The sequence below is a fragment of the Xiphias gladius genome, chromosome 1 (genome assembly GCF_016859285.1).
Source record: "Xiphias gladius isolate SHS-SW01 ecotype Sanya breed wild chromosome 1, ASM1685928v1, whole genome shotgun sequence".
NCBI lineage: Eukaryota > Metazoa > Chordata > Actinopteri > Istiophoriformes > Xiphiidae > Xiphias > Xiphias gladius.
Genome location: NC_053400.1, coordinates 170,508 through 186,992, shown reverse-complemented (window position 1 = coordinate 186,992; position 16,485 = coordinate 170,508). Strand labels below are relative to the sequence as shown.

The 16,485-nt window shown below is 39.0% G+C and overlaps 1 protein-coding gene across 5 annotated transcripts in view; it reads right to left on the bottom strand.

Annotated features, from left to right (window-relative positions):
• Positions 1–519: 519 nt before the first annotated feature.
• The window catches only part of ccdc102a (coiled-coil domain containing 102A), a 74,403-nt gene continuing 58,437 nt past the window's right edge, over positions 520–16,485 (bottom strand). For 3 of the 5 annotated variants that reach the window (XM_040124089.1, XM_040124096.1, XM_040124104.1), the window contains exons 8-10: positions 10,365–10,535; positions 8,602–8,705; positions 520–3,195 (exon numbers count right to left, since the gene is read on the bottom strand). In XM_040124089.1, the coding sequence (XP_039980023.1) occupies positions 3,063–3,195; positions 8,602–8,705; positions 10,365–10,535 (408 nt within the window). In that variant the 3' untranslated portion in view covers positions 520–3,062. Of the gene's footprint in view, positions 3,196–3,749; positions 3,881–3,923; positions 4,160–8,601; positions 8,706–10,364; positions 10,536–16,485 lie in introns of those variants that run through there. The other 2 variants (XM_040124113.1, XM_040124121.1) reach the window with 2 other exon arrangements.

Below are 16,485 nucleotides of genomic sequence, written 5' to 3'. Positions count from 1 at the left end.
GATTGAAGATACTGATATCCCGTGGAAAACAAAAAAAATATTCATGTTTTTGTTTTCAGATTTGACAGTTATGGCTCTTAACTTCTTATTGTTTTTAGAACACTGGCATGCACCTGACCAGCCTTTGTCTCTCCCTCTGTCTCTCACAGTTTGCAAACCTCTGCATTATAGTATTGGTTATTTGGCAGAATAACACCAGTTTCTCCTCCATTCCCACTTTGGCTTCTTTTTCATCTTAAATAAACACACAGGAAAAAAGTGTTTGTATTTCAATTACGATTTGATTAACCTAAGCAAGAACATTACCAACATTACCACGGCAACTTTATCATATTTCTAATGGCCTGTGGAATAATTACTCAGTCTATTTAGGAAAATGTACTTTTTACCTTAAGCAGAAAAAGTTTGAAGTTGTAATGAGACACTACTGGTTTGTGGAAAGTGCTCTACAAATAAAAGACATAATTACTCTAACACACACTCATTATGAATACATACAGTATGGACAAAAAAGACAGTGACACATTTCTTTATATGTACAGTTGACATTTATAGAGCTAATACAAATCCACTTGGGTACAGTTCATTTATAAAAACTAAACCATAACAACAACAACAACATAAATAGTTCAGAATCCTGATCAGTAAAAATATCTTGGTCCCCTTTCAGCATCGGAGTTGAGGCCAAGACTGAGAGTGACTGTCAATGGTGGTAGAGGATCAATGAATGTTCTATTGCTTTCACAACTGCATCTATCCACTACTAGACTAGAGGTCTTTAACAGACAGGACATTTAGCTCAGCCAAGCTTTGCACAAATAAATTAACTCTTCAGTCGTACACCCAATGTATCCAAAACACCCCCTAGTTTTGAATACATGGGTCGTCTTGAGGGAGCCTGTGAGTATTAAGCCTACAGGAATTTTATTGGCCTGGGCTTTGGTGGGTGTTTCATTATCCCATGATGGTCTAAATGCTGTTTTGGAAACTTTTCCACCCTGACTGAATACAGTTCTGAGGGAATTACTGGATATCAATACTTCGGATTTCAGAGTTTTTTACCCAGGAAAATTACAATATTGTAAAATACTGAATATCAGCATAAACACTGTATAAAAAAAATTAATATCTGCACATCTAAACCCAGAACAGAACAAAGAACTTTGGATATATTTCTAGCCTTTGCTGTCTGGAATACTGGTCTGTACAGTGAAACTCTGGATGTCGACCCTGTTGACCCTTTTGTAGGCAGAAAAGGAAGCTTCCATTTTAACTATAATGACAATACAGACTGAAAAACGTTTTCAAAAATTTAAACCTGAACAAAACCTAAACCTTAAATCTTAAATGCATCAAGGAAAAATATTCAGCTTTAGATCTCTTCCCTTTGAAGCACAATACCACTGAACTCTAGCTTTTGAATATGCAGTTTTCAGTTCAATGCATATTAGTGCCTGGTAACACCAGAAAGAGACACAGCAGCTCCAGTCATGCTGGGAATACACTACATCATGAAATGATCAGATTTAATAGTTACAAGTCCTTACTAATTTTTTATCTAATTTAACATTTCCCTCAAACAATGTAATATGTGACGGAAATACTTGTTTTTTTCTTTTCTTCTTTTTTTTTACAGATCATACCTCGCCCTCATTTTTAAAATATATACCATCATTGTAGCGGTGGGTAGATTAATACAGAGACTTATGATACTACTCATAACTGGCTCTGCAGACAATGTTCTGATGTCATCTTCAGACAAGAGTTCAACATTTAAATCACTTCACGGGCTTGTGAACAAACTTCTTACTGTGTGCTGCCACTAAACCTATGGCTAATTTGCTAGTAGGTCATATATGTTTGGAGCTATTGGGCTGCCATGCTATATTCTTTGTTGGTTTATTACTGTCGTCAGATTACTTATTTTTTTAAGTGTGAGAAAACCATTACAAAGAAAGTATATAACATTGTCTTTGAAAAAAGAAATGACAAAAATATAGCCTTATAGCCTGGCAGTACCAGGCGGGTTTGGGTCTCGGTTTTCGGCTTGTGCAGAACTGCATAGAGCTTATTTGCATTCACTGTAATTCTATCCAACTAGCGGCTCTAATGAGACTAAAAGTTCTGTAGTGTACTCCCAGTGTTGGTTTTGAACTTTGAATAAATCAGAAAAAAACTTTGAATCTCTAATATTTACAAAAAAAAAGCTCAAATTTACAAATACTGGTTAAAATTTGGTAGACCATTTTATTAACATGTCACTTCCTAAAAGGATTAATATTCCCTTGTGATATATCAAACACTTTCAAGCTAAGGCTTTTTCCTCATAGCTGTCAGCTAATGTTTCAAGTATCAACACTGATGAGGGAGATGTGGGGTTGAGTCCTGTTTGAATACAGTAGCACAGTTCAGATGAGACAGCTGTAATGCTTGTAATATATGAAGTAAGACAGAGTGGGTACACTGAAAGAATAATATGTGTTGGCTTCTGCTAGTGTGGTTTGGTGGAAGTTTGTCAAGAAGTCCATTTAACAAAGATCCTTTCATTGAGTATTAAACTGTTCGCACATGCTGTTAATGTCTGTCGTACTCTTGCTGGGTTTGATCTTGCTGCTGTGTGTCTAAATATGTAAGTATGTCCAAGCATAAGTGAATCCAAGAGTGTATGGGAATGTGTGTTTGTTTTATGTAAGAATAAGGTATGCGCCTTGAAAAAAAAAACAAATGGGTATTTTATTTGATATAGCTTTTGTATTTTTATTTGTTTTTAATGATACATTGATTATTGATCATTAAAATGGTCAGCAATCAGTTAAGGAAATCAGATGATACTGATCTTTTGATCTGACTCTGGGTGACATGTTTCCTAAATTTATGGAATGCTCCTTTAAAAACTTGCTGGCTGAGCAGAAGACAGTGCTGCTTCCAGTTATAAAAACAATTTGACATTTCTGGAGATGCAAGTTTTTCCTCCAAACATCAGCGGTCACCTTCTTTATGTGACTGCGAATGTTTGTACAATACATCCTGTGTCACTGTATGTAACTGTATCTGTGTATGTGTCATGGGATCTGGAGCTGCAGTTCCTCCTCCTCCTCATCCATGTCGCTGGTCAGACCGTCTGGGTTTTCAGGGCTGAAACGAGCTGATCGCATCTTCCCAAAAAGACCAGGACTCTGCTGCTGCCGCCGCAGTCTAAAAGAGAGAGAGAGGGAGAGGGCGAAAGAGAGACAGAGAGAGAAAACGAGGGAGACAGAGAGCAAGAGTGAAAGAGAGAGCTTTGTATTAAAATAACACACATTAGGTGAGCCTACACTCTGATGTAAGTTCACCATCAGACACACACACACACACACACACACACACACACACACACACACACACACACACACACACACACACACACACACACACACACACACACACACACACAATAACAGCCCTAATAGCTTATGTCCTCAATATTGTATCTCATCAGTGAGGTAAATTGACTGGGGTGGGGTACAATAGAGGGGTGCACAGATCAATACTGTATCCTGTTCAGCATTAGAAGTGACTGGACTTAAATACATGGGGAATAGTACACTATACCAACTGACAAAAGCTAAAACAACTGACATCAATTATATCAGATTTAATTATGCTATACCAACACACACGCACAAAAAAAAAGAAAAGAAAGAAAAGATGCTATTTGAAGCCTTTTTAGCTGGACCGGAACAGTGGGGCCAGCCCTACATATGTGAAAATCTGACGCTGACTTACTGAGTGATGAAGTTACACCACTGGTCGGCCGGCCGAGTTTTGGAGTTTCCCCATTGTCCGTTGCTCTTTAAAAATGTTTTTGTTGCTACATTTACTGACATATTCAGAAAAGCACCTAGAGACAGAGGTAGAGGCAAACTTCTTTATTTGTGTCATTCAGTTGTTTTAACAGCAGCTGACACAGATGTGAATGAGCTTGAAAGAACTTTCTCTCTGAATGATAATTTTACAAGTAAATATAGCTGAAATCACAGCAAAGCCGCTGCCTTTAACTCATCTGTATGGTGATTTTGTAAGATGATGCTGGGTTATAAAATCAGGATTATAGCAGTGCAAAACAGTAGCTTGGAAAGGGCACTATTTCATAGTCACTATTTCATACTTGTTCCGTTGTCTGAAACAGAAAAAGAAAAACATGTAAATGAGAACCACTTTACTGGGAATTCAGCTGTATTAAACTACTGTATATGTGAGCACAGACAGTAGGAGAGAAGCAAACAGATAAGGAGCTGAAACAAGCTGAAATATTAAACGATGATGTCATGAGTATTCTAATTAGAGTGTTCGTCATCTAGCAACATTTAGCAACTTGTCCCGCAGGTTTTAGCTACGTCCCATTGAAAGTAGTTGTTGACAGCGGTTCCACACAGTTTTCAACTACATGCTCAGTTTCTCACATTGACAATATGTGGTCCAGACATATACTAGGTTTTGACCTAGTCTTGTTTTTCTTGCTGGCTGACTAAAAGTCAGGATGCTTGGCTGGTTTGAGGCACCAAGGCTTCAGCTCTCTGAAAGGTAGATTGAATCTTAATCCTCTTACATGTCTTCCGTGATCCCTTTCTGTTTTAAGACACTACAAAGATGCCAACTGATTTTTAACCTTGTCTTGACACATCCATGATTGCATCCCTTAGCTCTAACACACAGTGCGTGAAAAAGGCATCAAGCTGACCAAGAACAGATTCTATCTCACATGACCTCAACCTACCGACAGATAGGATAAAAAGCCATAATAATAAAAGATCCTGACATAGACAAGGAGCCCTACTGCAACAAAGAACTGTTCTGATTTCACAGTTTATAACTTTGCACAAATGGAGAAATAAACTAATAAGGAAAACGGGAAGAAGAGGAGAGAAGAAAAAAGTGGAGTTGTTACTCTGCTGTGCCGACTCTCACTGTCAGTTGCTGTCTCAGTTGCTGCCTCAGAGGAAAAGCTTAATTGATTTATCCGTAGAATTCGGACTGAACTGCTGTTTATATAAGGTACAATTTATGATCTTGAATTTAGTAAAACATGTGAGAAGCTACCTCAAAAATAATAACTGAGGCATACCATCAGGAGATAAAACTAGTACACAACTGTTCCTTAACCCAGTGGTTTAACAAAGAAAGAACTCTGGTATATTTCGGTTCACTTTACTTAGGCTGGTGTGTACACTGTCATTCAAATACTGGTGTGGACCAAACAACCAAACCCAGACAGCTTCAAAAAAGGTAGGTCTCATTCTGCTTCCAAGCAGACTGAGACCAGTAAATCCCACCAGTCAATCCCACAGTAATTCTCCTGTACAACACGCGTCTATTTCTTCCCCTATCTACCTGTTTGTCATTATTTATAACATGTTGATTTGGAGTCAAACAATACTAATAAAGCTTATAAATCAGTTATTTCCTTGTGAGCCCCTAGCCACATTAGCAAACGCAAATATACACACAAGAAGGATTCAAGTGCTGCATGACTTCTGCAAAATTTGATTTCCCCATGTGGGTCCATGTTGCAAAGTCAGTCTATATGACTTCATGTTTACAACTCTTGGTTGTAAACTCTTGTCCAGTCTGGACATTGAACATTGTAATAATTCATTGTGAACACGAGCCCCTTCCCCTGAGAGGACTGGAGTGATGTATGACATCCAAATGACATCATATTTGACAGCTGTGAGTGGGAAACAGTACATCAGTGAAACAGCAAGGAAACTAAACAAGAGACTTAACCAACACCAGAAACTGACAAAAACAGCTATCTTTGAACACCAGACCAGATCTACTGACAGCATCCGGAGACAGTTGTTACCATCTTACCCCACCTGTTATCACATAACACCAAGTTCTTCAATTACGTCGTGTGATGACAACTGAGCCATCGCCATGACAACTCAGCAAACAATATCCGCATCACTAGCCTTGATCCTCCACTTTCCTTTTAGTCATCTCTTCATTTTTAGCTGTTTCCTCCACCGCACTATTTATTTCACCTCTGCTACTTTTAATCTTCTCCCTTTCTTTCCCTCCGAATCCCCTCCCTCCTTCCCCCCATTCACTAGCCCTCAGTCTTTCTCTCTCTCTCTCTCTCTCTCTCATTCTCTGTCTACTTTGTAGATACAAATTTGTCAGTCAGCAGGCGAGGTCAGGGTGAGAGCTTTTTCCTTTGAGCCTACAAACACTTAGCAAAACTATAGACATGAATGACCACTAGTCTTCAGAGAGACAGGAAGACAGAGAGAGAGAGATAGTCAGAAGGTAGAATGAAGAGAGAGAGATGCCTGCCATCCATTCGTTACAAACTGTGTTGTGGTCACTCTTTTAGTGAGCAATGAGCAGGATCAATGGCTCTCAGAAACACACCTACAACAGTGCTGCCATGACGCACCAGATCATGTTCCCTACACCACAGATGGAAACATGAGCAACTGCTGATTGAAAGGCAGTGTGTGTGTTTTTGTGTGTCTCAGAGCACTCTGTGGCTGCCAAATAGTTTAATGCATGAAACTAACACTGGTATTATACAAGACAGTAATGTTTGACATATGATCAAGTTATCCCCAATGGACAACTGTGTCACCCTTAGGGCTCGGTCATTTAAAATGGCGTAATTTTGCTTTTTAACGGCTGGTGTGATGTTCATCTGAATGCTCACTGGGTTTTTTAATGGGGGCAAATAAATATATGCCAAAGTTTTGTGTCAAGTTGGTGAACTTTGATATGTGGCTTCACAATGTTGACCAGCAGCAGACTGTCTTAACAGTGCTGGTCTTTAACAGAACAGAGCGCTGGAAAGTCCAAAATGGAGAAAGCTATTGTACCATTGTTGTACCATCTACTTTTATTTAACTTTATTGTAATATTAGCTGCTCCACAAAAGACACATGATTTTTAGACAGTTATGAGACAGGAGTTGATGTTAAAAACGCATCTCTTGAATAAACTGTTTGAACGTATTCTTAGCAATCAAGCTAACAAGCCTTCTATCTGACAGTTAGCAAGCTTGCCATGGAAATGTAAATGTTCAAATTTCCATTCCTCTGAGCACTCTACCTTCACTTCAATTTCAACTGATAGAAACGTAAAGGTTCATCCCTGACCTTGGGAACACATAACTTTGATAAAATATTCCCATGTCCTGAAGAAGGCCATGAGATATGGTCAAAAGCCCTCAGAAAAGCTAGTGTGAACCTTGTGTTGGAATCTTTTATCACAGATACTGAAAAGGGGGTAACTCCAGCAATTTAGCATTACACTTCCTTTAGGTGAGGGAATTCACAAGTGACAGATAGAAATGGTCAAAATTAATGCAGCAGTGGTCACGATATCCTACACACACACACACACACACACACACACACACACACACACACACACACACACACACACACACACACACACACACACACACACACACACACACACTCTGTGTATGCTAACTTATGTCAGTGGCACATGGCATCAAAACATACAAAGATGAAGAAGTGTGTTACAACAGAGCCATCCATCAACATGAAGGATGACCTTTTAACACACTCATATTCAGTAGGTTAACCCACACACACACACACACACACACACACACACACACACACACACACACACACACACACACACACACACACACACACACACACACACACACACACACACACACACACACACACACACACACACACACACACACACACGCACTTGGACGCAAGTTGAGCAGTTTCTGAGAGACTGATTGAAAAAAATCCAGTAATGAAGAAAAGCTTAAGCTAAACACACACAGATTTGTGTCAGTCTCTGAGGCCGTTACCACGCGGACACGCCTGTCACTCCCTCACAGAGCTGAACAACGACTGAGCTCTCAGTTACTATGGTGACCTGCGACTGGGAGCTCTGCGATTGGCTGTTGGGTGCAGGAGCAACAACGTGGAGAAAATGGAGAGAATGCAGAGGGAGAGGCAGAGAGCAAGGGGCTGAGGATTGTGCAAAGCTGATAGAGTGTGAGAGCTAAACTGAGTGACAAGCAATACACACACACAAACGCACACACATACACACAGATCAGAAGAAGCTAATCTCTTCATGGTTGTCCAGGAATGTTTTGGAGTATTTGAGCTGTAGCTAAACATGTTGCCTCTCTTGCTGGACAAGTCAATTTGCATATTGCTTATTGAGATCCAATTACATTGTGGGCACAACTGAAATAACGAGAATGCATTTTAATACCAGGTGTACATGCAAAGACATTATCGCACCGAGGCATCACATCTGTACCAAGTGTGCTGAAGCCTCCATAAAGTCATTCCAATGGATAATGTCAAGTAGAGGTATAATATGGGAAATGCAATCAAATGTGTATCAAGTGTTATTCTGCTTTAAAATAGCAACACATTATACTGCTCAAATCACCTGAATCCTGTGTGAATGTACAAATTAAATGTCAGCTCATGTGAGGAATAATTTCTAAAGAAATCTCTTCTGCTACGTTCAAAATCACCAGTATGTGTGAGTTTATGCATGTTTATATCAACATGTATGAATTCAAGAGAGCTTTTGTGTGTGTGTGTGCCTCACCTTGACTGTAAGTGTTCCAGTTGTACCTGCAGGTTCTCAGTTTGCTCAACCTGCTCATCCAGAGACCTCTGCAGCTTCCTGGTCTGGTTATGAGACTCATCCAACTAGGAAAAAAACAAACAAAAAAAACACACACACACACACACACACACACACACACACACACACACACACACACACACACACACACACACACACACACACACACACACACACACACACTTATTTGTAATTTGCAAACCCCCACTAAATTTTTAATTGAGGCTGATGGCTTCTGTATTGATTATTACATGAAAATGTTGTCTGAGGGGCAGCACAGACCCGTGCCCATTGTTTCACAGGCAAAGACACACCATTTTCGTATTTCAAAGTATTGAAGCACGTTGATGTTCCAAAAAAGCAGTAATTTGATCACATTTGATCCCCAGATAAGAGTGTCAAATGAGGTAACGCTACTCGATGCCGCCAGTGTGTGTTGCACTTAAGACCAAATAGGCAGATCTCCAGTAAGCAACAATGATAACAACTTCTACAAACCAATCAAAGCATTTCAGGATGTTTTCTATTATGTCTGTAACTTCTATGGAAGTAGAATCATGCTATATATGAAGTGACAGGTAATAAATGTTTGTTTTCACTACAGATGAATATGTAGTTTGCTAGTTAGCTAACCAAAATACTAGCTTGGTCAGCCAACTGGTTGCTCTTTAAATAGTTCCCTATAAAATAGTTAATCCAGAGGGCTACTTTCTGTGTTTACTTTCAGAATCTGATAATCGGAGTGTTTGAAATGATTTTTTCAAAATGTAAGTTTATTTGGAAAGCTTTAGTAAGCTTATGCTGCTTGCCCGGATATACATAATATATGTTGTTTTGCCATTGTTGGCTGGATCGCAACAGAGGGGCCAGCCCTATGAACGCGAATGTCTGTGACTGACTGACTGTTACACCATTGGTCAGCCGAATGCCACATGACGTTACACCGTTGGTCGCTGCTCTTTTCAAATTGGCAAAACCAATTTCTATTGCATCATTTTGGACAACCTTAGCTACTTTCCGTAGAAGGGAGTCTCCAGTATTGCCCCGTGAGTGCAAGGTTTGGCCTTCCCTCCGCAGGCACACCTCCCTATGTGTCATTCAACTGATCACAAGGCAGCTGACACAGACGTGAATGAGCTTCCAACTTTTCCTCTGCGCGATCATTTTACAGATAAATATAGCCAAAATCACAGCACAGCTTTTGTCTTTAACTTATGTGTGTGGTGATTTTGTCAGACGACATTGCAGTTATAAAATGAAGATTTTAGCAGTGCAGAGCAACAGCTTGGAAATGGCTTGGACATGACTGCTGGTTAACATGTAGTCTCAATGGGTGGTGTTTCAGTCACTATTTCATACTCGTATCGTTGTCTGACAACAGAAACAGAAAGACATGTAAAAGAGAACAGTTTTATTGGGAATTCAGCTGTATTAAATTACTGTATATATGAGCTCAGAGAGTAGAAGAGAAACAAAACAGATAAAGGGCGGATCCGCCATATACAAGGTTTTGACCTACTCTTGTTTTGTTATATGTTTGCATTGTTTCGTGATTCCTGAATTTGTCTTTAGCTGTCTAACTGTTAGTTGGAATATGTCCCTAAGTTTTGGATTGGTGGAACAGACAGAAGCAAGGGATTTTTTGAATACGTGAACAGCATGAAGGTTTCTGTTATGCATTTTGACCTATTCATATACAAATACATGTACAGCCATGTTCCTACCTCATCCTCGGCTTGTCCTAACTCTTTCTTAAGCTCCTCCACCCTAAGTCGTAGCTTTTTGACTTCAGCCTCATGACTTTCCACTCTCCGGTTGGCGTGGGCAAGCTCTGCCGTCTTCTCCTGGAACTGCTTCTTCAGCTTAGCGTGAATGTGGCGAAGGTCAGCCAGCTCCTGAGGACACAGCAGACAGACAGAGAGGACAGGCTTAGGTTTAAACAGGTTTCCATATTCACATCTCATTTGCTACTGACAAATATTAGCTGATTGATCATTTCATCAATCGGTTTATTGTTAAAATCATTTTGAAGTAAAAAAAACAAAATCCCTAATGTGAGGATATAAATATGGACAATGAATTGAAAGATCAAATATTCAGTTATGTAAACTGAATATAAACTTCTTATGTAAAAGATTTTTTTTTTTAAACCATTAGTAACAGAAATAATATTTTATTAAATGGTAAACAGACTGTAATTATACAGCGCTTTTCTAGTATTATCTACCACTCACAGCGCTTTACACTACTGCCACATTCACCCATTCACACAGCACTCTTTTTCTATACATACTGCACTTTCTACATACACTCACACTCACTCACACCAATGATACAGTATCTTGGCCAATGATCAGTATCTTGCCCAAGGAAACTTTGAAATGTGGACTGGAGGAGCCAGGGGTTGAACCACCGACCTTCCAGTTAGTGGATGACCCGCTCTGCCTCCTGAGCCTTAGCTGCCCCAAGAAGTTTTATTAGCAAAACTGCATCCCAACAAATGATACTCACTACGATATGTCAGTTAGATCCTGAATGATACTGGATATTTGAGGTGGGTAACAATGTTGAAAAATTTGGTAATGATATATCAGCCAATATTAGCTTTTTAAGCATAAATACATGACATAAACAACCAAGGCCATGGCTCAGAGCTGAAATGATCTGAATTTGATGTTTCCTTATGGTTTTGGGGTGTGGAGTAAAAGGAAATACCATAGATATATCAATTTTTTGGTTTTGTTTTTGTCTAAAGCACAGACCAACTGGATTTCCTCAGGAAAAGCAAACAACAACTGTTGAAATCATCACCTTAGACTGGGACCAGAATCTGCTGATAGTATGAAAGTGGCCCTGCATTAATTTAATAACTTCAAAAAGTCAATTTACTGTCAAGTTACTCATAATTGTGGCCATCAAGGAATTGTAAGCGAGACATGTACTGAGTGGGAAATTTTACAATTGAAAAATAAATTTGCTAGTGCTCTCTGTTGGAAAAATAAATGGGAACAAACACATCTTTGGCATATCTGTACTGGCAGTACTTGGTACTTGTCAATGGACAAACACACCTATACAGACAAATTTGACCATTATTAATGAGTATGGCTAGTGACCTGTGCCATACGCCTGAACAAATAATGATAGTGCCCAGCTAGGCCCAGATGAAGTGCTGTTGGCACTCTTACAGTGTGTTCAGACAGAATGCAAAGGTAATTTTAGGGGTAGTGTCATTGCATACAAATTCAATGGAAAGATGCATTTAGACGTGAATTCCCACGGGGCGGCAGAGGTATTGCAAGATTTCCTGACTATAGCTACAAGGGGGTAACGGCCTCTAAATGGAAATGTCTGAGGGATTAAAGGTTAAGCATGTTGTCATTGTAAACTGAATATATTTATGTTTTGAACTGTTGGTTGGACAGAAAAAGTAATCTGGAGATGACAGATTGGACTCTGGGAAATATTTCATTATTTTAAACAATTAACTCAGTAATTGAAAACGATAATTGACAGATCAATCAGTAATAAAAATAATCATTTGTGTCTATGGAGCCATAGTGTGCTCAAAATTATATTGAAAAAATATATTAATATTAAATAAATATGACATGAATGAGACATAGAATCTTATGAATAAATAGAGTATAATATATAGTTGGCTTATAGTCATTAGTAGTTTTTTTCCCCCACATTTTCTTCCCATATCCTTCTGCACAGCTTTATCAACCGATAGATAGCTTCATTGAAGTTTCTTCTACTTGGCTGACAGGACATCCCAAAATATCCACTTTCTGATAAACGTGTGCATGAGAACAAAGACCATCATGATTCATCACCAGTTAGCCAAATTAAAAAACATTTCTAACAATTATAGTACATATTAGATTATGTAGAAATCCAAGCCAGGAAAACAAGGTCAATACTTTTTTTCCTCACGACCAAAATGAAAAATACAGTGATACAGTGCTCTGGAGTGAAACCAAAAATAGATTGATCCAAAAGAAAAAAGGTGGTAGACAGACACAGACAGATGCACAGACCTAGCTGCTGTCCCTGGCCTGGTATCGGTCAGACAAAAAGGTCTGATAAATGAAGCAGGTTTCTACTGTAAACTTTAAAGCAGTCATGCAGGCCAGAAACCTCAATAGTCCCTGCAGTTTCATCATTTGTAATGAATGTCTAAGAGGGCAGTGGGAGAGGGAAGAAACAGGAGGGAGGGAGCGGGGAGGAGAACAAGATGAATGAGAGGAGGGTGAGAAGCTGGGAGTCCCTGACTCTATTAAGCGTGATGGATTACTGAATGATCTATGAACTTGAATGTGTGTATACCTCCGTACATACAGTATGTATGTGGGTGAATGGTTGCATGAGTGTGGGAATGCAAGTTTCTTATGCATGTCTGTATTAACACTCTATGTGTTTTTGTATTTCTGCCAATTCTGTCTGTGCTCACACACAAAAGCACAATAATGTGTATGTGTATGTATGTGTGTGTGTGAGAGAGTTTGTGCGTGAGAGTGTGTGTATGTGTGTGTGTGTGTGCGTTTTACCGCCACACTGCCTGTTAAATGTTTCTCCTTGACTGGAGAGACCCTGAAGTCTGCCACTACATCTGTTCCACTAAAATAAAGACACACAAATAAACTACAGGCTTATACCGAGACATTTTAATGTGAGGGAAAAAAACACTGGAAATGTGGAAATACCTGATGTACATAAGGAACACACTTGCAAATTCCTGGATCCATACCCACACAAAGATTCACTATAATTTTCCCTAGCCCTTCTGCCATACTGAATTTAGGATTAATTTAGACAGTAAAGTTTGGCAGACAGTAATTTGTGAAACACAACACTGGCCAATAGGTAGGCTATGATTACAATCACCTCACTAGACAGAAGAAAATGAATCTTGTCATCCATACAGAAAAGAAAAACAAAAACAAAAAAATGTTAATGAGATGGTGGATGGAAAGATGAGGGCAACAAGAATCTAATCTAATCTAAAAGAATTTCATCAATCAGAGTAAGTTGAACTTGTGTTGCTCTACACAATGACCTGGGGCCAGGTTAACACAGATAATAGCACAGAACAAATAGTCAGATGTCAGACAGATGTCTACATTCATCTGTTGCACCAAATTTTTTGGTTTAGTTGACAATCTTAAGTAGTACTAATTTTCCATGAATTCTGGGTAAATTAACACCTTTTTCAGCCTGAAAAACATGGCAGCACATTGTTACAAAAACGTTTTACTGTGAAAATTCAACTATCATTGTAAGTTTACAAAAAACTTTGTAGTATAAAATCTGAGTGCAGTGCAGACCTGTAGCAGAGCTGTGAACCTGTGTCTTTTTAAATTGGCAGGACCCTACCTCTGTTAACTCGACAGTAAAGGGTCACGATGGTATCCTTTGGCAAACAAAAGCAAGTGACGATGACCTCACTACTGTATTTTTCCAACAGGGTACTGCGCTCTCTAAATATTCCCTTTCCCTTGTCATTACTCACTCTACAACATTAATAGCAAACCACAAATAATGAATGATTTTTTTTTTTTTTTTAGTGACACTCACCAGCAAGTGTTACTGATTGTTACCATGGGAACATGGCTCTTACTTCAGAGTTAGTCTGGGGGTTGGCTGGCTTACTTTTTAGGGTTAAAATAAGTTACTCTTTATTTTTTACAATTTTCTGATTATTTCTCCTGCTTGCACAGGTGAAGTCAATGCTTCAATCCCATTTGTAAACAAAAACATTCTTAAACTGATATTAGTGAAAATGACAGACAACATCTAGATCAAAAGACAAATGATTTGAATCTTTCACCACCACACAATGTATGTTGTTATCTTCTGACTGTCAACACCAACAAATTCAGTCCAACTTGATCATATCTGTCATCATGCACAAATAATACTCAGTAATCTTAACATGTGTCCCCACCTTATGGGGATACACTTTACATATGTTTACATCACCACCATGTGCCAGGTAACATATAAATGCTGGGAAACTTGAAAGACAAAACAAGTCCTAACAAAGATGGATTTTTGTATATCAGTTAAACACAACATGAGAAACTGGCAATCATCCTCTTTCTTCCTTTTTTATCTACTATAGCTTGCTTGAGTGTTACCTCACAGAAAACTGTTATCTCATTAGTTGGGCAATGAAATTTCACCAATAAACACAGTCAACTTGAACTCTGAGTGAAGCAGCATGGTGTGAAATCCCATTAGGGTACAACACCCAGTGTAGCACAGCTGTGATTTTCAATATCTTCACTCTCTCAATAGAAAAAATAAGGGCTCATTGATCATGGCATCATTTTTGCTAACCATTTTTGTTGATACAATCCCTGCCCCTGCAACAACACATCCAAGCTCTTTGTGAGACAGAATTGGATGGACCCACCAAAGCTCCTTTTTAGAGGAAATGGGCTGGCAAAGATTGGGATGTTATGCAAAATTTTGTTGTAGAAAAAAAGAACTGTTTACTGTTATTCAAATGAAGTGAAAATAGATTGAATACAATGGTGCTTCCATTGTCTCCTTCCTACCTCTGGATGGTCAGCGGATCCGGCGGCGAGGTGGTGCTAGTCCGTTACTGTCTGTCATTGACCCTCCATTGGAATTAATGACTTCTGATCACAAATAATGCATGTTTTTAATGTGGTATAATGGTATAGGTTCATTTAAGCAGCACCTCTAAAAGGAACAACTGGCTGCACTCTGGCCCCTGTGGTTTAATTAGTCACATTTTGGGCTAACCATGTTTACCCTGCAAAAGTAGGACAGAGCTATCCTTATGCTCTATGCTAAAAAGAAATTTAACAGATTTCCTACAATTTCAACTGGATAAAGGAAGCCTTATGGATTTACTTGGGACTTCTGGGACTTCTTCTGTGCCAACACTCTTGTCAAGACAGAGAATAATAAAGAGGAACACACTGTTGTCTTGGGTTTTTTTTTCATTCAATCTTGCAGTCACCAGCACATGTCCCTGCATGAGATTAAGCCATGTTATATGCAGCAATGTAAAATGGCAAGCCGAAAAATGTCCTCCTCAGCTGTAACATTAAGTGACAAGAAATAACACATAATGCAGGATTGTACTGTATATCAGTACAATGCATTGGTCTAGCTCCTGCGAGAGACGATGAACTAGGGTAAAAATGTATAGAGGTTACTTGGGCTCTACATATACTGGATTTTTGGGGCTGATGCCAAGACCAATTGTAGGGAGTAAAAAATTCCAATAGATATATCAGACGATATTTTTTATATATATATACATATATAAATATATTGTATGTTAGAGTTATATTGAAAAGGGAAAATTTTGGGGTCGCTGTTTATTTTCCAACAATGTATTTCGCAAACTGGTTAACAACTTACTGTGAAGACACTGCATGACTCCGCACCACTGTCTGCTCAGCTGTGATGGTACTCTGCCACATGTGCTGCAGACAGTGCTGAGTGTATTGTAAACAAAGTCGGAGCTACTGTACGAACTTTGTGATGACAGCATTTCTAAATTACCCCAAGCATCTTTTTCCGCATTATGTTCTGTAAAAAAAGGTTTTCATATTGACGCATATCGGCGAACATATACGCCAATACTGGTATATTTCTTATAGGCCAATATTGGCCAGTAAAATCAGCTGAGAGATAAATCATTTGGGCTCTGGAGGTTACACCATTGGTCGGTCAGCTAAGTGTTGGAGATCCCTCATTGGCCATTGCTCTTTCAAAATGAAATGGCACAAACAGTTTCTATTACGTTATCAGGGGTGTGTTTAGAGACATTGTTGCCAAATTAGCGCCTTTGTAGCTAGA